General features: G+C 39.5%; 1 protein-coding gene across 7 annotated transcripts in view; it reads left to right on the plus strand.

The window, feature by feature from the left end:
- FBXO9 (F-box protein 9) overlaps nucleotides 1-22,536 on the plus strand; it is a 42,507-nt gene that overhangs the window by 10,262 nt on the left and 9,709 nt on the right. For all 7 annotated transcript variants that reach the window (XM_044421511.1, XM_044421512.1, XM_044421517.1 and 4 more), the window contains 4 exons: nucleotides 6,271-6,370; nucleotides 11,024-11,154; nucleotides 13,963-14,077; nucleotides 20,302-20,420. In XM_044421511.1, coding sequence (XP_044277446.1) covers nucleotides 6,271-6,370; nucleotides 11,024-11,154; nucleotides 13,963-14,077; nucleotides 20,302-20,420 — 465 coding nt within the window. The remainder of the gene's footprint in view (nucleotides 1-6,270; nucleotides 6,371-11,023; nucleotides 11,155-13,962; nucleotides 14,078-20,301; nucleotides 20,421-22,536) is intronic.

Below are 22,536 nucleotides of genomic sequence, written 5' to 3' on the forward strand. Positions count from 1 at the left end.
AGGGCCTCTCCCGCTGATCTCAAGGGGCGGCTGGGCATATATGGATGTAAGCGCTCCTTCAGGTAACCAGGACCCAAGCTGCTGTGTAGCGCTGCTTGGCTAGTGTCCTTCTATGGTGCAGCTGTCAATGGGAGCAGTTGTACTGATTAAGTAGCATTCTAGGAAACTAACTAATAGAGGCTGCATATAGGCTGATTTGAACACAGTTGCAAGGGATGTATAAGAGACATGGGAGACAACACAATTCAGAAACATAGAACATGTAGGGGAGGTAAGAGCATTAAATGAACTAAAATGGGAGGAGAAATATCTCTACATAGCAATGTGAACCTCTTGCTTTTTAGTGTTAGACACTTTTTGGTGTTCCTTTTCAGACCAGTTAGAGCAGGTGTACAAATTCCCCCTCCATACCCTTTAAATGTACACAAACACTCCCAACGATTATTTAAAAAAGTAATCAAGAATGACTGAACAGGATGGAGCAAATTGGGTGCGTGCACTTACAGTATTTACACCTGTAACTTTAGTTCCCCCCATTCACACTGTCCCATGTAGCTGACTTCTCGGGGTTGTTTGTGAATTATAAGGGAGATTTGTGCACATACACTGAAGTACAGTAACCACAGAATTAATTTCTCTGAAAAGTGTCCATGAAAAGCAGAGGGAATAACTCCCCTTGCTGGACTAGCTGGAAAATGTTGAAAAGGACATGGCTGCTATGAAATGTCAGCTCAGAACTTAAAATTGAGAGGATTACACTAGTAAGAGTGATATTCTCCCTGTTTTGGTGCACCGTCTGCTATTTCAACATGCCCCCCTTGTGATATTTTTCAAATGATAACTGGGCAGTTGTGCCCAAATTAGTTTAGATGTAGAATTGCCCTATCAGTTTCCATATATGTTATCTGCTGTGCTGTTCCCCTTCACAGCTGGAACATTAAAGGATATTGACGAAACAACAGTATAGTTGACAGCCACCACAGTACAAATGTTTAAGGCTGACAAAAAATTAGAATACAACTGCAATTTTCAGAAGCCTCCTTGACGGTTGGGGGTGGGGGAAACACAACAACGAATAAAAAAGCAGAAGTGATTGGAGCAGGGGATAGGAGAACAATGCACGGTGAGCTTTTTTACAGGGAATCTAGCATAACATGCAGATGCAGCAGTAGCAACTTGGTCTCTTCCCATTGCCTGACAAGAGTGCCTTTCTGAGGAGTTCTGTCCTTTTGATTTCAGGATGCTCTTAGGAAGATGCACCGGTATATACTTACTGAGAAAATCCTGTTTGCTAAAGGAAATGGGTATACTTTGAGTTATTTATTTTTGTTACATTTCTGTTCTGCCTTTTCCTTCAAGTTAGCATACCTGGTTCTCCTATTTTATCTTCACAACAGCTATGTGAGGTAGGTTAGGCGAAGAATTGGTGAGTGGTCTAAAGTTATCCAGTAAACTTGGCTGTGTGGGAACTTGAACATCTGAGTCTCATTCCACAGTACTCTGAGCACTACACTGGCCCTCTTAGTCACATTTCTTTTTGAAGCTTGTACTTAGAAAAACAATGTGGCTACCGCCTAGCCCAGTTTCAGTATTCGTCACTTATTCCTTAGTTTTAAAGAAACTGGTGAAAACATAGCTCTGCTTCAATATGCTACTTAAATGAATTGCCATAGCACATTATGCTTTAATTTTGTGTTAATTTTTTAGTACTAAAAATGTGTTAAAATGCTGTTTGTTTACTCAGAACTAGTCCATGACAAGAATATCTCAAGTACAATCCTGTGCACACTTATGTGAGAATAAGGCCCAAGAAAGAACATCACATGGTGTTCAAAGCAAACATGCATAAAATTTTCCTGGTAACATGCTGTGTGATAATATTGTAGCACTTCTATACACATTAGGCTTACATTAGGAATACTGTTCTAATTTGAAATATTGCTGGCTGAATAGAGCTTACCCGTATTCCACATTTTAAAAATATATAGTAGTTTTACCATTTGTACTAAAACATTTTGATGATGCAATACATCTAGGTTAGAAGTGTTATGTTGCACTTTCCACGTTCTTGGAAATTATGTTTGCTTTTTTTCTCCTGGAGTTAGGCTACTGAAGACCTGTTGGTTCCATAACGATAACACAGCTTGTTATTTAATAAAGAAACTTTCCAAAATATTTATGTGTTTCTATCTTGTAATTGCTATAAGACAGGAGATAATGGTAATTTAAAGAAAGCTGTTTATGAGTAGAAGATCACTTGAAACAAAACTGACTTCTATGGAATCTTGATTAGGAAGCTGCACTAGGTAACAGAGTATTACAAATACTGTAGAGTGCCAGTTCTCATTGTATGGAAGGTCTGTAGACGTGTTTATATTGCGGTAGTTCCAAAGGGGGTTTATGACTTGTCAGTTGCTGCAGTTGAGGTGTTTTCTACAACATTCCATATCACCCTTCTTGAAGACATTCTGCACAGTTAGAATTAGAATCTCTTGCACAAATGTTGGCAAAGTAAGTTCTCGTGATTGGAATTGGGGTGCATTGTGACCTACGTTATGCATGAGTCCTAGTAGCAATGAAGGGATGTCCAGATTTTAAGCCTACCATCCCCTCACTGGGTAATTTGGATAATAAGGCTTGCCAGCCTTACTGAGTGGAAAATGCTGGGAGTTGTTTCTGTCAAAATATGCATAGGATTGTGCCCTGTTTATTGCATTAGTTAAGTGACAATGGCTAAAAAACAATGCATTTTATAAAATCTACTTATAAGAAATTAAGCTAGTCCTTAAGAAAACCCCTTCAGCCATTAAATAAAGATCTTACTTTACTTAAATAAAAACCTTACATTTCTTCTTGAAAATAGCATCATGGGAATGATAAGCCAATGGAGCTGCTATTCTAAAGATGGGATCTTTATTATCACTGATCAAATATATTTCAATGATACAGGACTCTAGTAGATCCTTTCATCCCCTGCCCTTTTACTTTTTTGGAAAGCTTAGTATTTAAGCATGAACATTTAATATATGAGAAAAAGTTCATGTGCTGGGATTCTTTGAATTTTTTTGTAGGCATCACTGACTAAATGATGCATTCTTTTTACCTTGATGCTAATGTTTTATGATCAGAATGGGTTTATCCATGTAGTTGCAATTAACACATAGCTTCTAAGTGGTGCTTTCAGAATAATACTGAGGAATATGATCACCAACTCAAATGCTGGGAAGGAAGATTTTAGCATGTTGCAAAGAATTGTTCATTCTTTGAGAAGGTGAAAAATAGATTTTATGGTGAACTACATGAAATGACTTGGTGCCTAGAAAGGGGCAGTGAAAAGCTTTCAAACTGCTCCCGATGGGAGATGTCATCAGCCTCTCCCTTGATGTCCATATGTTAGGTAAACCTGTACATGCATACAAGTTTATGCTTGTAGGCTTCACTGGCCTTTGTTTCAGTGTATGCATATCAAGGGCAGGGAGATATGCAAAAAAATAGTTGCAGCGCTAGTATGGCATTGTATCTATATAGGCCTACCTTTCAAATAACTTGTGAAGAGGCCTTAAGATATTTTAATGGAAGTTTTTATTTAGGTCCCATTTCCTTAACCTATTGCACTTAAGTAATTAAGGAAGAAAGTGTGAGGGAAACAGAGCAGTGAACATTTTGTGATCATTTTCTGTAGACTTCAGAAGACAATCCGTATATTAGAGGGATATCGCATGCAGTAGATAGGTGGATGGAAACATCCTGCTTTGGGCCCATGGTTGATCTTGTCTTCATTCATCTTGTCCTCAAGAATTGCACTGTATTTAGATTTTGCTGTGGAATTCCCTTGGTCTGACATGTTATTTCTTTCAACATTGATCACAATTCACCTGCCTAACATTCTGCTGCCTCCTTTTCTGACATCCAGTCCACTGATCTGCTGGCTTTCTCCAACGTATTGCCCTCTTCCCCTTGTCACTGCCACCTGTTACTTAGATTTTGTAGTTTTCACCTTCAGTTCATATTTGCTTTACTCCTGACATGTTTGCCTTCAGCATTCTGGTTCATCATTCCATTTGATATTTTAGTTGATAAAGTGTAGCTGAATATTTCTGTGGAAGAACAAAGGATCTGTTTTGTTCACTATAACCAGTTGTCTCCACCTCCTTGGCTGCCAGTGCAGCATGTTTTATGCTTTAGCTCTTCTGAAGTAATATTTCATTGCTTAAAATTACTGCATTTTCTGGTCTATACCAGAGTACTCATTCTCTTTGACCCTTCTGCAACCTTTATTACTGTAGATCATTCTTTCCTGTTTGATTCTGTCTTTGTCCTGAGTTTCCTTTTATCATTCTTTCCGTATTTTCTAATTATGGTGTGGAAATGTTGAAAAGGGTTAGTCAATTTCTCTGCTTTTCCTCTGGTAGATTGACTCTGCTCAGTTCTTGACCATTTGCTGTTCTCTTTCTACATATTGTTTCTGGGTGACATTGCCTGATACTGTGTCTTTTAGCATCATCTGTCTATAGGATAATGAAATCCAGTTCTGCTGCTGTGCCCTAGAACTATCACCTCCCAATATCGCATTTCTAAATGCCACCCTTATTTTTTATTTTTTTAATATTGCACACTACCAATGGATGCTGTGCCCCTACGTATACCAGCCACATATAAATGGATGGGTAAACCTATCTTGTTGCAGTAATTCTCTCCAGAATGTTTATTTATTTTTCCTTTTTTCTCCCAGTGTCTGCCACATGAAAAACTACTTGAGCTACTCTTGAGTTTGAACAGTGGTTTGAGTTGAAGCATTTGTTTGTTTAATGTCCTGTTTTTTTCTTATAACAAACTCAATGCAGCTTACATCATTCTCCTGTTCTCAGTCTTATCCCCACAGCAGCAACCTTGTGAGGTAGGTTGAGGTTAGAGGCTGTGACCATCCCAACATCATCTAGTTGGCTGCATGGCCAAGCAGGGACTAGAACCCAGATTGCCTGAGTCCCAGTCCTGCATTCTTAAGCACATAATAACACTGGGGCTGCTATTCCATGCATTGATGTCCAAAGCCTCATTTGGCCTGAAGGACTAGTTGTATGGTTTCTTGGGTCCATTCCATTGATTGCTGTTGAAATGATACACACAGGCACGCTAAGAAAGCTTGGAAGTCGTCTGATACAGATAGTTGCCAGGGGATCTGTGAGCTCCTCTTTGGTCTCCCATCTCTATTTCTAGGTGTTCTCTGGACAAGAAAAGAGAAGACCAGGCCACCTATTCCTTGCAAGGTAGCAGGCTATGCTCCTTATTTTGTCATTGCTGTGGGGATTGTTGAGCTCTAATTGACCCTGCATAGCTATTGTATGATGTGAAGTATCTTGCCTGTGTAGTTTCCCCACTGAGCATAAGAATGGGGACCATGAATGAGTGATTATAACTACCTCTATAGCTCTTTAGGCAGTTTAATGACTTAATGGGAATCTTTGTCACAATGTTTAATGTCTTTGCCTTGGTGTAAGAAGTTCAAATGGTTTGATTTTGCTCCTTTTCACATGAAATGTTTGTTCCCAACATGCATTTAAACACAGATTTTTAACTGCTTACTCAAGGGCATAAATGAGGAATATCAGTTATTGTGCCACAACTCTTACTCATCACCATTAGTTATGCTGACTAGGGCTGATGAGAATTGCAGAAAGAAACATCTGGAAGGCCACACGCCCTCCAGCCCTTCTTTAGAGTAATATTTTAATATGAGTTGATGCATTCACTTTATGGAAATGAATGATGCTCTTGTCATCTGCCATCCACCCATATTTTATGAATGCCAGGAAAAGGTATGTAAATAGTTAAGACTTTGTTACTATTAAAACTGTCCTTCCATTTAGTAAAGGTATGTAGGAGAGGTCTTCAAAAAGTTTCTGCACTTTTATATTTTATAAATACATTTTATATATTTTTTGCTGATGCCATTAAAAAGTTGGTACGACCTTGGAAAAATGCATCATAAGGCAAGGTGACTATATAGAAAAGTGATGTAATTTGTTTTTGAAATTCTTAACAGAGTTTTAAAAAGTGTTGAAACTTTTTGAAGACCCCTTGTACATACTTCCATCATTCTTTTGAAGTAAATGTTTTGAATGAATTACTTTTTAATATAGTTCAGCAACAGCACAAAAAATTAGAGTTGCATAAGGACTTTGAAAGTGTACTAATTTAAGTAAAACAGTTTAATAGCTGTTCAGTAATGCAAATATAATCAATTTAAGTAGAAATTACCTTTGTTTTTAGCTATTAAGTTCTACCGTCTGGCTATGCAACTGGTCCCAGATATTGAGTTTAAAATTACCTACACCCGATCTCCAGATGGTGACAATATTGGGAAAAGCTAGTAAGTACAGTATATTTATTATTTTGAATAATGCTGGAAATGATAGTAGGCTGCACAACTTTAAACGCAGTTAAAACCCATTTCTGTGCAGTTAGGCATACTGAGTCTACTGAAAAGTGGAGGGTGGAAGGTACTTAACCTCTGCCTAGGATAAGTTTGTTATTATAGAACAAATAGTATAAAATAAAATGATCAAAGATGCTACCCTTGCAGTGACCATTTTGCACTTTAATACTTTATATTAAGTGTCTCCAAATAGTTATTATGTATCTGTTAGTTTTCAGTATGATTCTGTAATACCAGTAGTGAAAGATCCATGTCAGTATCTGTAAGATTAGAACCCAGCGTTGTGGAAGCGTTGTAGTTCTTGAATATTGCTTTTCTGCCAGATCCTAGTTTTGTGTCATGTATGAAAGGGAAATAGTAAAAGTAGCATGGAGCGTATTCATAGAAGAGCAGAAAATGACATGATATATTCAACATAAGCATACTCCAGTAAGTAAGCCAGATATTACCTATGTTATAATAAGCACAGACCTGGCTCGAATTAAGCATGTAGAAAAAGGAATGGTAGACCTCCTTTTAAGATTACATCTTAAGTGGATCGCTCAAGACAGTGCTGGACATTTGACAGAATAGGAGATTGAAAACTAATGTATAAATTCTTACTGCAGATTTAAGAGCAAAACCACAGTTAAGTAACTTAGTAATGTTACTTTAATGTGGTGCACATACCAAAGAGATTGTGGGCACTTGCAGTAACTGACACATTTTGCAACTAGATAGTGTAACTGCTTGCATAGTTCCAGTTGAAAGTTTTCCCTTTTGTGCAAGAAAGGCTCTTGAGTAGTATTTTTCCTATTATTTCTATTGCAGTAGTAGATTTAGGAAACATGATGATAAAATTAACAATTCTCCACAATCCTGACATTTATTTGGTGCTTTTGGGATTTCTTTGTGACACATTAATTCAATAATTCAGTCCAAATGTATGATTTGGCTATGAAGTTACTACATTTGATGTAGAAAATAATAAATAATACACTAAAGCAGTAGTATAAATCAGAACTAAATAGACCTTTAACTAAAAGCTATGTATCAAAGTCTAAATATGAATGCTTATTACAATAAAAAGAAGGTGATTCCATAATGTGCATTTATACTGCAACCCTATACATGTCTACACAGAAGTAAGCCGCACTGAGAATGGAACTAACCTCTCAAGTAAGTTTGTATAGGAATAGCAATCTTACACTTGGTGAAGGGATGTTGATTGACAGACTGTCTATCACCTCCAAAACCCTGCTGGCTTTTTCCAAGTGGGAGATGTTAAATAATTTGATTTTCTATATTTTCTGGTCTTCTTTTTAAACCTTCCCCAACTCCATTGAAAGCAATGGGAGAAAATTATGGCAATTTCAGTCTGACCCAGTAAATAGGACCAATCCTGGTTTCTTATAGGATAGTCAAGGAGCTTTGGATTCAGCAAGTCTAAGACTGTCCCCACTTCCATATTGTCCTGTTTTTGTGCCTAGCACTGACAGAAATAGCATGGAACTATCAAGGGTGTACTAGGAGCCTCCAGGGTGGACATGCCGCTACATTGGCATTTCTCTGTGTCACCAGATGGACACTCCCACCCTGTACTGACCTATCTTGGACAGCTGTATGAGGTGGGTTATGATTGTGTTGACTCTTGCTTAAAGTAAAGCACTTTCAAATGCAATTCTGTGTATACTTTCTTGGGAGCAATCTATTTTGAACACAGTATAATTTATAAATTTATATAGATTAGTGTTGGTTATTATTTTATAAACTAGCCATATCAGTGGCATTATCAAATACATAATATATCTATCAGAAAGGAAAAAGTTAATATGTTATCTTTTTGTATTATTAAAATAGAGAAAACAGCATCAGAAAACATAGTAGGAGCAAATAAAACCAATTATAAGAAACATTATTTAAATGCTTACCAGAATTGTACAGCTTTCACTATAGTGAAAAATGGATGGTGATGGGGTCAGAGGTACCTCTCAAGTCTATGCCATAGCTTGAGTGCCAGAATCAGTGGCTACTTCTCCATAGAGACCCAATATACCCCTGTTAGTGGGGTACCAAAAAAAAAAAAAAATAGGCTGCTGACATTGAATGCAGTTTTCAGAGACACAGGAAGAAATGATTTCTGAGATACCCTCACCCCAGTACTGGGACCCAGGGTTTTCCATATGAACCTGCTGAGAATTGTGTATCAGAGTCTGAAAGCAGTATGTTGAAGTGAGTCTGGAAACAAGTCAGAAGCCATACTTGTGGGTGTAGGATCAGTGTGATTTCTTGGCTCCACAATAGTCAACTATTGGTAGGTGTACCACTGCATGCTTAAAGCAAATGACTGAACAGTTTTTTCCCTGAATAAGGAAAGGTAAATTGTTTAGATTTTACCTTTTCTTCTGCAAAGCTTCAGTACTCATCTAGAACTAAGTTCTGCTGAATACAATGGCAGGTGGCAGTCTAAAAATTGGTAGTATCTCTAGTAGTCTAAATTAATTTTTGCTGTTCTTTCTCCCTTCTGGACCTACCAGGTGTAGTTAAAGCTTTAGTTTTCCAGTTTCTCCACTGAGTGAAAGTTAAATAAGTTGAGAATCCAACACAGACTTATAATAACAAATAACTTGTGTTTATCATTGTGCTTACATGGTATTCCTCAGGTGAAATGAGGCATGATGCACAGATATGAATAATATTTCTTTAATAAAACCAGAAAATCCACTTCAGGAGACACAATTGGATTAGAGTAGCATGAGGGTTGAGAGTGTTTAGCCCTTTCTCCATTCCTTGTCACACATTCTGATTTGTATTTCTGCTCTCACTCTCAAGTTCCAAATGCCTGCTTGTTTCTACTTCTCAACTCATGGAAGGAAAAACTGCTCGGAAGAGTTTAATTTGGCATGAGAAATGGCAGACATGGAAAAGGTTCAGCACCCTATCCTCTGTTTTTTGTTTTATTTTTGTTGCCAGTTGCTCTTCTGGAAGAATTTTTTTTTACAGAGGCTATTGAGATAATATTACTTGCATCTACATGTCATGCCTGAGTCACCCATTCTGGACCATTTGTTTAGTTATGTATTCATTAGGCATATTGATTGGATTTGTATGACATGTCATGATTTGCTAGGGCTTGTATTTATTTAAGCCACAATGAACTGCAAAACTTTCAGGTGCAATCCTGAATATTCAGTCTTCAACCTTGGAGTGTCGTACTGTGCAAACCTGGCCAGGTGAGATTATGTGAAGGTAAAACAATCCATGGCCCTTTCTAGGGATATGTAAAGTTGTTTAACTCTGTCATAACCTCTTCCCTTAGCCAGGTTCTTATGACATGGCAACTCATAGACAAGGGCTGAACAATCAGGGTGGTCCCTGTGTGTGGTATGGTTCATCATGGCTTATTTAAGCCAGAACAAGTCATAGCATGTCATGTGAATAGGCCCATTTTGTACAAGCAGTGCAAATTTGATCTTCACTTTGTAGTGGCTAGGTTAGTATACCTATCCAGTTTTGTGCTGGTTAGTCCTGTACTTGCTTACTTAAATGGAAGTTCACTGAATTCTTTGGGACCTATTTTCAAATTACAGGCATAGGCATTATCTTCCAGGAAATAAGTTCTACAGAGACCAGTGGCATTTATATCTGGCATTTACAAAGGGTTCTGTCATAGTTCCGAAAACAAAACACTTGATTATGTATTTTATTAGTTTCCTCCTTTTTCCTGCAAAATATATATAAAATGACAAGGATAATCCTTGTCATTTTACCTTCTATTCCAAAGTCATGAGGTAATCCAGAGTACCTGGATCTCCAAAATTTCCATTCATTGCTCTAACTACTGTGCCACATTACCTTTTTGGGTTTGTTGTTTGGTCTTCTTGTAAGGCTGTCATCATTTTTACTACCCTGCACAGCAGCCTGATATGCCAGAATTAAACAGATAATATTTTTATTAGCATAGAGAGAAAAATAATGGAGAAAACACTACCTGTTGTTGCTATAGGAGCAAGGCTAGTTTAAAAAAGGGGGTAACTTTCTGGTGAATAGGTAGTTTCAGTATTTGGTTTGGAGAAGCAGCATTCCCCCCCAGTATTGCACTTCAGTATTTTTCAGTCATAGAATATATAAAAATGTGCTGTTTTGGTAAATCAAGTTCAAAGTTTTAAGCATTTTCTCTATTTAGTTTACTTGAATTAACTGAAAAATACAGGATTTATGGGATCTGATAGAACTCAGACTGCACTTTGCCCAGTCTCTATAAAAATTAAAGAATTTAAATCTGTGTAGAGTATACACTATAGAATTGGGGAGTTCCTTTTGTAAAAGTGACAAATAGTTTAATTCTGAAAGTAGATGGCATATATTCAGTAACACTTCATTATCTTCAAGTAGTTTGTTGGGAACAAAATGTCAACAGTAAATAAAGAAGGGTTTTATTTTCAGAATTAAGGCTGCAATTCTAAACATTTATTTAAATAGAAATAAATCCCATTGCAAATCTCATTTAAATATATGGCCTTGAGTGTAGACTTGGTTAAGTTTTGGTTGAATTTTTTCATGTTTCATTTTTTATATTCCAGTCTCAAGTTATGTTTCTTTCTTTAGCATTGAAGATAATGAGGAGGATAGCAAGATGGCTGATCTTTTGTCCTACTTTCAGCAGCAGTTCACTCTTCAGGAATCATCCATTAAATTGTGTCAGCCTGAGCTTGAAGTGAATCAGACTCATATCTCAGGTAATGGAATTTTTCATACAAGATAGTGCGCATGTTTTGCACATGGTCATGGCATGGAGGATTTCTGTTATATTGGCTGGGCATGTGCAAATATTTGAGTCTTCTTAATTTTCTCACTGTTGCAATTGTATCCTACTGGGTTTTAACATAATAGTTTTAAATGGGCTACACTGAATTGCCCCTTCCTTTTCTCCTCCACCTCTGCAGTCCTCTGCATGTTTTCAGAATCTGTACAGAGGGTCCCCCAGCCCTGGAGATCATACCTAGAAGGCTGCATGGAAAGGGGAATCTACTCTGCTGCCAGATACCATTCTATCAGCCAGTAGGCATAATTGGATTTCACCCAATACAATAAATATATTTAGCTTAGGAAATGTATCATAAATATAGGGAACTTGTTTAAACCTAATTTTAATTATGTCATTTGTGTTCCTATATTTAATTTTATAGAATGCATTTCTTGGGTAGTATAGAAAATGATGATTAAAAGTTAGGAACAAAAGTCTGAATCTTCTGAACTTTAGTAGCTGCTGTAAAAACTTAGAAGCATAGTGAGTCAGAAAGAGCCTCCTGGACCTTCTAGTCTGACCATCTGCTCCAGCTGGTTCCACTCATGTAATACCCAACATGTGGTTGTCCAATCTTTCCTAGAACACTCTGACTCTCTCTCACCCATCACCTCCCATTCTGTATCCTAGGGATCCTAACCATCAGAAAGTACTTTCCTTTGCCCCATTGGACTACTTCCTTTCTTTTACCGCAAAGGAGAACAGGTCACAATCCTCTACCATGTTATACCCCTTCACATACCTATATGTCACTATAAGATCCCCTCTGGATCACTTAGGAGGTAGGCCCATGAAAGATGCACATGAATGAGGGGTTTGGGAAGTAACGAGTGGTATCCATTTGGATGCAGGACCCATTGCTTTTCCCTTTCTGTGTATGATCAGCTCTGCCAATTCTGCTGTACAAATACCTTCTGCCATTTGCACAACATAAAGTTAGTACTTATGGAGGCAAACCATGAAGCAAATCAAAATACTTTTCCCTTTGTCGTTTCTGGAACAGGCAGGTCAGCTGAGCCCCCTTATGTGAGCTCTGTTGGTCTGCCCAATGTTTTCACTCATTTCAGGTGGCTAATGGAAGCACTGAATCGTGGTGGGTGCTGCTTGTTGAACATAGTTGCTGGGGCTGGCTGCTCATTAGCAGTCACTAATGGATTCTCTCCAAAATTTGAAGTCTGGTTCACATATAAGGAAAATTAACTCCCTTTGCTGTGTTGTTGTTGCTAGTCGTGAAGTCGCATCCGACCCATCGCGACCCCGTGGACATTCCTCCAGGCCCTCCTGTCCTCCACCATTCCCCAGAGTCCACTTAAGCTCCCACCAAGTGCTTCAGTGAGTCCATCTAGCCACCTCATCCTCTGCCATCCCCTTCTTCTTTTGCCGTCAATTGTTCCCAGCATTAGGGTCTTCTCCGTTGAGTCCTTCCTTCTTGTTATGTGGCCAAAGTATTTGAGTTTCATCTTCAGTATCTGGCCTTCTAAAGAGTCAGGGTTGATCTCCTCTAGGACTGACTGGTTTAATCTCCTTGCAGTCCAGCACCACAATTCAAAGGCCTCAGTTCTTCGGGGCTCAGTCTTCCTTATGGTTCATACAGCCATACATTGCAACAGGAAAACTGTAGCCTTGAGTATACGCACTTTTGTTGGCAGGGTGGTGTCTCTGCTTTTTAGTACGCTGTCTAGATTTGCCATAGCAAACGTCTTTTAATTTCTTGGCTGCAGTCCCTGTCTGTGGTGATCTTGGAGTCTAAGAAAATAAAATCTGTCATTACCCCATTTCTTCCCCATCTACAAGTATTTGCCAGGTTGTGGTAGGACCAGATGCCACGATCTAAGTTTTCTTAATGTTGAGTTTCAAGCCAACTTTTGTGCTCTTCTCCTTTACCCGCAACAAGAGACTCTTTAGTACAGGAGGTTAAACAGTCCGTAGAAAAATAGGTTTTAGAGCAAACATACTCTCCTTAATTGTAACCAAAAAGAATGATGTCTTTAAAAGGCATCCCCAACATGACACACAGGGGTACCCTCAGTGGCACCTGCATAGCTCTTCACTTCCTTGGTTGTTTGTTTGTTGGTTTTTTTTTAGGTGGGGGGTGGTTTAATGCAAAATTGAAAATCATGAGGGCATGAGGTTCTTCTTCCTGTTCTGACATTTGCTGCTGTTCACCAGGCAAGAAGGAAAAGCAAAGCAAAGGGGGAGTAGGGAAGAGAAGCCAGTAAAGAGAGAGCAGCAAAGTAAATACGTGGATAAGATAGAAATAGCAGGGCTAGAGGCTGACAGTGGAGAGAAGGCGCAAGATAAATTGGTGGATAAGAGAGAAAAAGCAAGGCTATTGGCTAGAAAGGATGGAGAAGGGAGGGAAATACTGAGGAAAGGGGCTGGGGAAATAGAAAAAGTTGCTTCCTGGGCCATCCATTCTTCTTCCATCCACACAGATCTTTTCCTTTTGCGTGTGCTCTCTTTTCATTCCCAGCTTTTTGCCTTGTTATTACTTACCTGCCTCAACTCTCCAGGCTCCCGTGGTAGTCATTATGTGATTAGCCACACATCAGTGAGAGCCATTTTGCGCTGGTGCCCGAATTTCAAAATGTGTCCACTGGTCTAGAAAACTTGAAGATGTCTTGTATTAAAATGTTGTACAACATGATATCAACAAGTTGAATATTTTTGACAATTCCCGAAGTTCCATCAGCTACTCAATATTATATTTACAGTTTACTGTTTGTTTATTTTTCCGTAGTGTTGCCTATGGAGCTGCTAATGTATATTTTCCGATGGGTGGTTTCCAGTGATCTGGACCTGCGGTCTTTAGAACAGTTATCATTGGTCTGCAGAGGTTTTTATATTTGTGCCAGGTACAGTTAAAACTATTATGCTAGAAATGTTGTCACATAAATATTAGGTTGGAATAAATTGGGCATTTGACTGTTCCAAAAAAGATTTGAGTAATTAAAGTCAAATATATCTAAGTATTAATTTAATCAGAACAACAAAAAGGGTACTTTAATCATCAACAGGTGTGATATATATGTTAATTACCAAAACAATTTAACTATTATAAAATAGTGCATTTTAAAAACAGATATTATAAAGAATTCTTGTAACTTTATTAGCTGTAAATATGAAGAATTCTTTGAACATTATTTCTCTTCACCTTTTATCCTGGCAAACTTGGGTCAGCATGTCATTTCACAAGCTTTAAAATGGAAATTAAAACAGTGAAAACAAAATTACAGTGAATATTAGGGGAGAGAAAAGAAAAGAATGTGAATAACATTTATTATGGTATAAGCTTTTGTGGACTAGAATCCACTTCATAAGAGGAATGAAGTGGTGCCTTAAGTTGGCAGATGTATACACATATGGTTGGGAATAGGTATGGAGTTGGATCAGAGGGAAATGAAACACAGTTGTGTAAAGTAGATAGCAGACTAGTTCTTATTTGTGGTTCTTGTGCAATACACATACGGATTCTGCACCTTTGTGGCGCCTGTGTTTGGGAACTTTCCACAGCTGGGAAAGTTTATGCAGGAATACTCCCACCCCACCTTTAGCATCAGTTTATTAGAGCAGTTCCTGCCTATTCCCTAAGTTCTTCTTCAACTACTACTGTGATGCCTTGGGAAGTTTGTCCATGTAGGTTTACTAGCTGATCTTTGCATTTTTTTCCTTGTGCTTTTGTGTGCCTTTTTGTCTATGTTCTTATGACTATTCTTTCACTCCTTTTTTGCACCAACCTTTTGTCATCTCATAAAATACCCAGAACGAAGACATTACAGGGAGTTGATTCCTCTAAGTCTGTGGAGAAGGAACAGCTGTTCACTTTGTGTGCCCCAGCCTTAACTTCCAACCATGCCTGCTTTGGTCAGAGCTTTAACCATGGGCCAGACCACTGCAATGACTGGGTATTCTCTGAAAGTGTCCAAGGCCAAGAAGTTGGTAAAGAGGGCTAAAGCACACATTTGGCAGAAGCTGCAAAATTGAAGGGCTGTAAGTGGCACTCAAAGAGATACAAGTCTAATCTACTTGGGAAGAACTACAGCTACCAAGCACTCCCATATCTGACTCCACAGTACCAAGGCAGGAACCAATCCAAGCAACTTTGGTATTGGACAGTGAGATCCAAAATAAATCACCACTAACACTGGCTTGTCCTCCTTTTGAAGCCTCAGTATCATGCTGGATGGGCACCATCTCTCCAAGTACCTTCGTCCACCAACTTCTAGGCATCTGGAAAATATGTACAGAGTTGTGGCCTCTGTGTTCCAGCAACCTTGACCAAATTCTGGGCATCCTTGAGTCGGCCCAGGGAAGGTCATACCAAGAGTACTCTGCTGCTGCCTGGATCTGATGGGAAGGTGCATATACTCCTTTGGGAACATGAATAGTGAACTACCAAACTACCATGTTCTTCTGCAGAAAATTTTCTCCTTTTGTGACTATCTATCAGAAGACCAAAGAGAGCTTACCAGGCTGGGTCAGGCAGAAGCCATGTACCTTTCTTGTAAGCAGATCAACACAGCCAAGCAGCAGGCTGATTGTAACACAGAAATAATGAACCCAGCAGTGATGCTCAGGAAGCAGTCTTGGTCATGCTCTGCTAGTCTATCACAAAAGACCTGCTCCTGAATCGAAGACCAACCATTTGATGGGGAGGGGCTCTTCAGTTTGAAGAGCAATGAACAAATGGATTCAGTTCAAAAGACGCTATGAGGAGGATGGGATTCAAGCAGCATCTGCTGTCAAAACCCCATAAGTAGTTCTGCTTGAATCTACCTGTTTTCCACCCCAGGGCTAGGCAAACCACTCGTCTTAGCAGCAGTTGCACAGGGGTTTGACTAGCACATACCAGCAAGGGCAAAGGCAGGCCCCTTCTATCATCCCCCGTTTTTGACAGCCAATTATCTCTCTCCCTTCCCACATGAGAAACAATAATATCAGGTCCTTTCTATTAGGGAATGGGGATACAGAATTGAGTTTGATTCCCTCCTGGCTCTCGGTATAATAAGGAGTACTGATCCAGTCACAGTCTTAATTATGGAAGTAGACTCATTTTGAAGGGAGCTATGTAATACAGCTCTCCATCTTAACTTAAGATGGTTTCTAATACTGATACTTTATGGTACCAAAGTGGAATGGAGGGCTTTGACTGATCCTGGATCTCCAGGATGTTTTCTTCATCATGCTGAGGAAATTCCGTATGGTCACTGCAGAACATTCTGCCCTTGCTGCATGAAGGAGATTAGTTTGCCTTGAAAGATTTGAATGACACTTATTTCCACATCTCCATTGAGGATTTATAAAAGCATTTCCTGTGTTAAGTTGGAAAAGAGGCTTTTCAATGTTCTCTTTTACCATTCAACTGTCCACAGCCTCAGGACTCTTCACGAAGTATATCACGGTAGTCTGTGCCCACTTATGCCTGCAAGGAGTCCAGGTTTACCTGTTCCTGGATGATTGGCTGATTGTGACACCATTTAAATGAAACTCACTTTCTTCCACTGATACTGCCTGCACTTTATTGAATAAGTTGCGATTTGTATAAACTTTGAAAATTCCCTCTCAGTCCATTCCTTTTATTGTGGCCTGCCATAGCTTGAGTTCAGCAAAAGTGTATCTCCCAGAATCTAGAGTGTTCGTTCTATTCAAGATGGCCCTGCTGTCACTGCTTTCCAGTTTCAGTGGCTCCTTGGTCTCATGGCAGGAATAGTCATAGCAGTGTTGCTAGCCAGGCTCCGGATAAGCTGTGGTTATCCATGCATACCATTCCATGGATGATCCTTGACATACTTGTCTCTAGATTCTGACTTCCAGATGAGTCTCAATTGGTGGACGTGTTGGAACAACCTCACCAAGGGGATTCTCTTTTCTCCCCACAAGCCTGGATGCAAAGTGACCACACATAGCATCTTTGTCTCTATGGGGAGCCTCTGTGGTTCTCTGGAAATCCAAGGGACATGGAATGAGTTCAAAGCCTGCAAGCATGGGAATCATCTGGAAGTGCTTGCAGTGAAGAAAGCTCTGCAACATTTCAAACTTTACTCTTTCATCACCATGTCCAGATTGCCCATACAATGCCACTATGGTCTTCTGTACCAACAAACAGGGAGATAAACAGTCTATCCTCTGGCCTTGTCTAACCATTAGGATCTGGACTTTGTGTGTCAATAGGAGAGACCTAATTTTTTCCAGTAAAAGAGTAAGTTCTACCAAGATCCTGTGACACAAAATAGAGTTTTTCTCTCCTTTGCATCAGTCTTTATTGATGCATGATAAAACAAGTCATCCTCTTCTTCAGATGCCCATTGTCCATCTGTGTCTACCCAGTAGCCATTTCAGCCTTCCATGTACTAATCCAGAGCTCATCTTTTCCCCCACTCTCTCTCTCTCTCTCTCTCTCTCTCAATATGTTCTCTGGGGACTCAGAATCACTCTACCCGCTGTGTCTCTTAACACCTAGTTGGAGTCTTATCTGTCATGTTGCAGGCCATTAAAAAGAAACTGCTTGAATCCATGGTAACAGCCCTATCCATGACCTATCTCTGCTGTTCTGGAAGGTTACTGTTCTCAGGGTTGCTTTACTTTAGCCCAGTGCTCTAGTGAAATTTGAGCCCTCAGGGGGTTCCCCCAGATCCTCCGTATCTGGTCTTCCATAGAGACAAAGTGGTGCTGCACCCACACTCCTCTTTCCACCCTATTTTTTCCAATTTTCATATCAACCAGGACATTGTATTGCAAGCCTTTTGTGCTTCCTTGTCAAATCTGATGATGCCAGCATTGTATATTCTGGATGTTCATTGAGCTATGGTATTCTACCATTCCAGGATGGGATCATTCCATTGGTTTTACAGTGGCAAAAATAAAGAATTCTTCCTGTGTCATAGGCTGGCAGCCTGAGTGATACAGACTAACTCTTTCTTTGGCTTATGAACTGGTCACCCTAAAGGTCTTGAGACCATTAAAGGCTCACTCAAAGGAAGTGATAGCAACTTCTACTGCTCTGCACATTGGAATTCCTCTACCACACCTCTGCAAGAGGTAGACTAAGAGGTACTTGGTCTACTGAACTGACTTTTGTGAAATGCTACAGGCTCAATGTCCATGCCAGAGAAGATTGTGCTTTTGGGAGAGCAGTCCTCTCTTTCCAATAATGGTACCAATGCCCCTGCAGGAAGACGAGTTTGCTATTAACCCATATGTGTGATGTATGGAGGCCAAGAGGAAGACAGGCAAGTTGCTTACCTGTACATATTGTTCTTCACGTGGTCATCTGTGCATTCCTGCAACCCACCCACTGTCCCTGCTTCGGTGAAATACGGTAACATATTTTCTTGATACACACTTAACTGGGTTCAACTGATGTTGAAGCAAGCCTATCAGTTCCTCCCTCTGTCCTGAGGCCACAATGTTGGTCTCTAGTGAACTGAGGGAATGGGTGAGAACCCTTTTAATATGCCAAAGGTAGGGGAAGAAAACTTTCTCTTGCCAAAACTCTTGTCAGCGGTGGAAACTTCCACAGGACCCATATGTGTGACTGCACAGAAGACAGCTTGAAGAGCAACAGTTAAAGGTAAGAAATGTGCCTTTCTTCAGGCAGCATCAAATTCAGTTTTCTAGTTCTTGCAAAAACACTATATGAGTCTTTGGCAGTTTGACATCGTTTGGTGATTCGTGCAATTATACAACATAGTCAGCAAGAGAAGCTTTTGTGTTGCAGGTCTTATCCTTGCTAATGATTAGAAAAGATAAACTGCCACCTATATAGTGGCATTATTGGCTTCATAGAGTATTTGATCATATTGATTACAATTAAGTCATAGCAGCTGTGCATACAGTTGGATTTTATACCAATCGTAGATTAAATACATTGATAGAACAATCTATCAATCTATATCTATCTATACTTATACACAGAAGGACAATGTTCATATTGTCCTTCTGTGTCTATGTACATAGTCAAACCTTGTAGTACAGGATAGTTGTAAAGTCCCTTCAAACACTGAATGTAAGTTACATTCTGAGGCTGGATCTTAACATGTAGCAGAATATGTGAGAATGAGCAGTTCTAATACATACTACAGTTACAGATCTTGTTTTACAATAAGCTGTTAGAATGAAAGTAGAACTCTTATACAGGAGGAAGTGGGCTAAGCTAGAACCTTTCTCCATGATATGCTAGTTGTTTTACCGACTGGACTTTTGCACATGGGAAGTGTTCAGAATGTCATCCACCAAATTTTACTTCATCTGTAGAATAAAGTTGAGTCTTAAGGACTAAAAAAAATATCCTGTGCTACATGCCATTTTCCTGAACTTTACTTTTGTGTAAAGGCACAGGTACCTTCACCACTGCTCATAGATATAATTTTAAGCATCTGGTTGGATAGCCTAAAATGGATTGATAGATACTTTGGTGGGGGTCAGACAACATCACAAGCCATGGTGTATGTGTGTGCGTGTGCGCGTTTACCATTGCCGGTCTGTCCTGTTGTCCAAAATCAGTCATAGTATTTCACTATGGTAAGTTTGGACTTTAGAAACCATAATAAAAATGGGGTTTTGCATGACACCATGGCTTGCTGTGTTGTCCAGTCATGTTTTCCATTCTCCTGGTATATGACATCCCTTCAGAAGAGTGGCAACAGCAAGAGCTGCTTCAGCTATCCAGCTCTACTGTTCTTTCTCTGTCTGGTAACAGACTTCCAGTGAGGAAGAGGTAGGTAACATAGGCAGCAATTGCATTTCAGGGACTGTGGCTGATCAGAAATATGCCAACAGTAGCAAAACTGAATGGGGAGGTCAGAGACTACAATAATACAGAAACTATTTGAATATCTGTTGGGTAGATCATGCTAAAAAAGTGAACTTTAGTAACCATGCAGGGTAGTTTGTTGTGTGAACACAGTCATGGAGTAAAGTAACAGCTATGTTACTGTGAGGAAAATATGTCTTACCTAATGAATTACAACATTAATTCACCTCTGCACCAAGTCTTTTCTTCCCTGTTCTAGGGTTCATGTATGCCTTGATATTTGAGTAGAGGTCTGTACATTCAGATTATGCCATTTTTTTTTACCAGGGACCCTGAAATCTGGCGTCAGGCCTGTCTGAAGGTTTGGGGAAGAACCTGTAACAAAGTGGTTCCTTACACCTCATGGAGGGAAATGTTTTTGAAAAGGCCCAGAGTTCGATTTGATGGTAAGACAAAGAGATGTTGAACTATTAGCCAAGAAAAACAGTACCTTGGTAACTGGAACTATTCTTCCTGTCTGATTTCAAATAAAAGTTAGTGTAATATGGTAACTCATCAGCTACTATATGTCAGGAATGTTTTCATTATTGGTATGCCTAAGGAGCTAAATAACTTGGAAAACTCAAATTGAAATGATTGACTGGTGAGACTATGTCTTGTGTCTGCCATGCTGTTCTCATATGACTAGAGTAATCTTCTGTTGATAGAAAAGTCAGCTGCTAGTGTTGCAGTCATGACAGAGGGATTACATTTCTCAGTGGCCTAAATGGCAGTGCCTTAGAACAGTGAGTCATGGAACCAACCAGAGGAGGATAACCTGGATTTTATCCTATATGATGTTATTGAGGACTTGATACAAGACTGTGAATGTATTTGATCTAATTGGAAACAGTGACCATAGTGCTATCAGGTTTAATATATACAGTAGTCCCCTAAAATTTGTGGGGTTTACGTTCCTAAAGCACCCGCGAATTGTGAAAAACCGTGAATTTGGTGCTGGCAATGGTCGCCGGCCGACAAGGCGATGTGGGTGGGAGGCACAGGCTGGGCAGGGCTGGGGGGGTGGGCGCGCAGGCGAGGCAGGGGCAGGCGCATGCAGAGATCGTTTTCTTTGAGCAACTCCAAACTCAGAGAAAACGATCTCCTTGTGAGTAAGCCGCTGCATGGCGAGGCACTGGCTTGCTCACAAGGAGATCGGCTTGGACTCGCTTGGAGAAAAATCCCACAAAAGACTGAAGCCAGGGGTATACTGTATTTAAGTGGAAAATTATTGAGCAAATTCAATGTAGTCACACTTGACTTCAGGAGAGGAAACTTCTCTAAAATGAGAGAACTAGAAAAAGAAAGGTGAAAAGGGAAGTCCAAAGGACTAAGTCCATTCAAAATCCTTGGAGGGCACTCAAAACCACAATAATAAAAGCTCAGCTGGAATGTATAGCACAGGTTAACAAAGGTGGCACCCAGTGGTCATTGGTATGGTTAACAGGTAGGGCTCTGGAAGCTATTGGAGAAATAAGGTTTCCTTCAGAAAATGTAAGCCTTTCTAAATAATGAAAATTAAAGGGAGCTTGCAAAAAGAAGGTGCAGGGCATGCAAAAAAGCAATTTGAAGAGTATGCTGCTGAAAAAACAAAACTAAGTATATCAGAAATAGGAAACAAGCTTGGGAAGCTGGAGGAAACATCAGATGATGGTGGAGTTAAAGGAATACCAAAGAAAGATAAGCAGATTGCAGAGAAACTGCATAACTTCTTTTCATCTGTCTTCATTGCAGAAGATGTAGAACAGATAACCTGTGTCTGAACTGATGTTTTCAGAGAGGGAGTCTGAAGAACAAGCTAATAGTGGGGGCCGCAAAAGATGAAGTTCTCCACCTTATTGACAAAATGACCTGGTTTACATGACATGACACCCCATCATAGCGAAGTGGGTTGTCATTTCATCCAAACTCAGACTGCTTTCTGCATGTTGGCTTATTTATTGGCAGTAACCCACATAATGTTTTAGATGTCAGTTTTTCCTGCCAAACAAACTATAGATGCAAAGAGTAAGAAGTGTTTGGAAGACCTTTCCTTCCCCTAACTGATAAAAATGTTGGATGTGGATTTCTGGATTGGGTATATGATCAGAAAACAGGTGGGATGGGACAGATTTTAGGCAAATCTAAATATGCAACAGAATGAGGTATAAATAAGATTGCAAAATGGATTGTATTGCTTCATATGAGAAGGACCACTTTTAAATGCACCCCTATTCATAATAGTTTTGAAACTTCCTGAAAATGAAAAACCTGCTTGGCTGGCACATGATTAAACTAGCAACTTACTCTCTGATGTGCTGGCTTTCTATTTGTAGTGTGCAGGATTGGGTAAGTTAACATAAAAGAACTCATTATGTTAACTGTTGTAAACCACCCAGAGATGTTTGACTATTAGGCAGTATAAAAATGAAATAATAAATTCACAGTGGTTGGCATGTTGTCTGAACCTGACAGTGCAAATTCATCATGGTTTGCAGGATTCAGCTAGTTAGTTCCTCAGCAAGAGTGGAAAAAACCCTTGCT

Source organism: Varanus komodoensis, unplaced genomic scaffold, assembly GCF_004798865.1.
Source record: "Varanus komodoensis strain SLA01 unplaced genomic scaffold, ASM479886v1 scaffold12, whole genome shotgun sequence".
NCBI classification, from domain to species: Eukaryota; Metazoa; Chordata; class Lepidosauria; order Squamata; family Varanidae; genus Varanus; species Varanus komodoensis.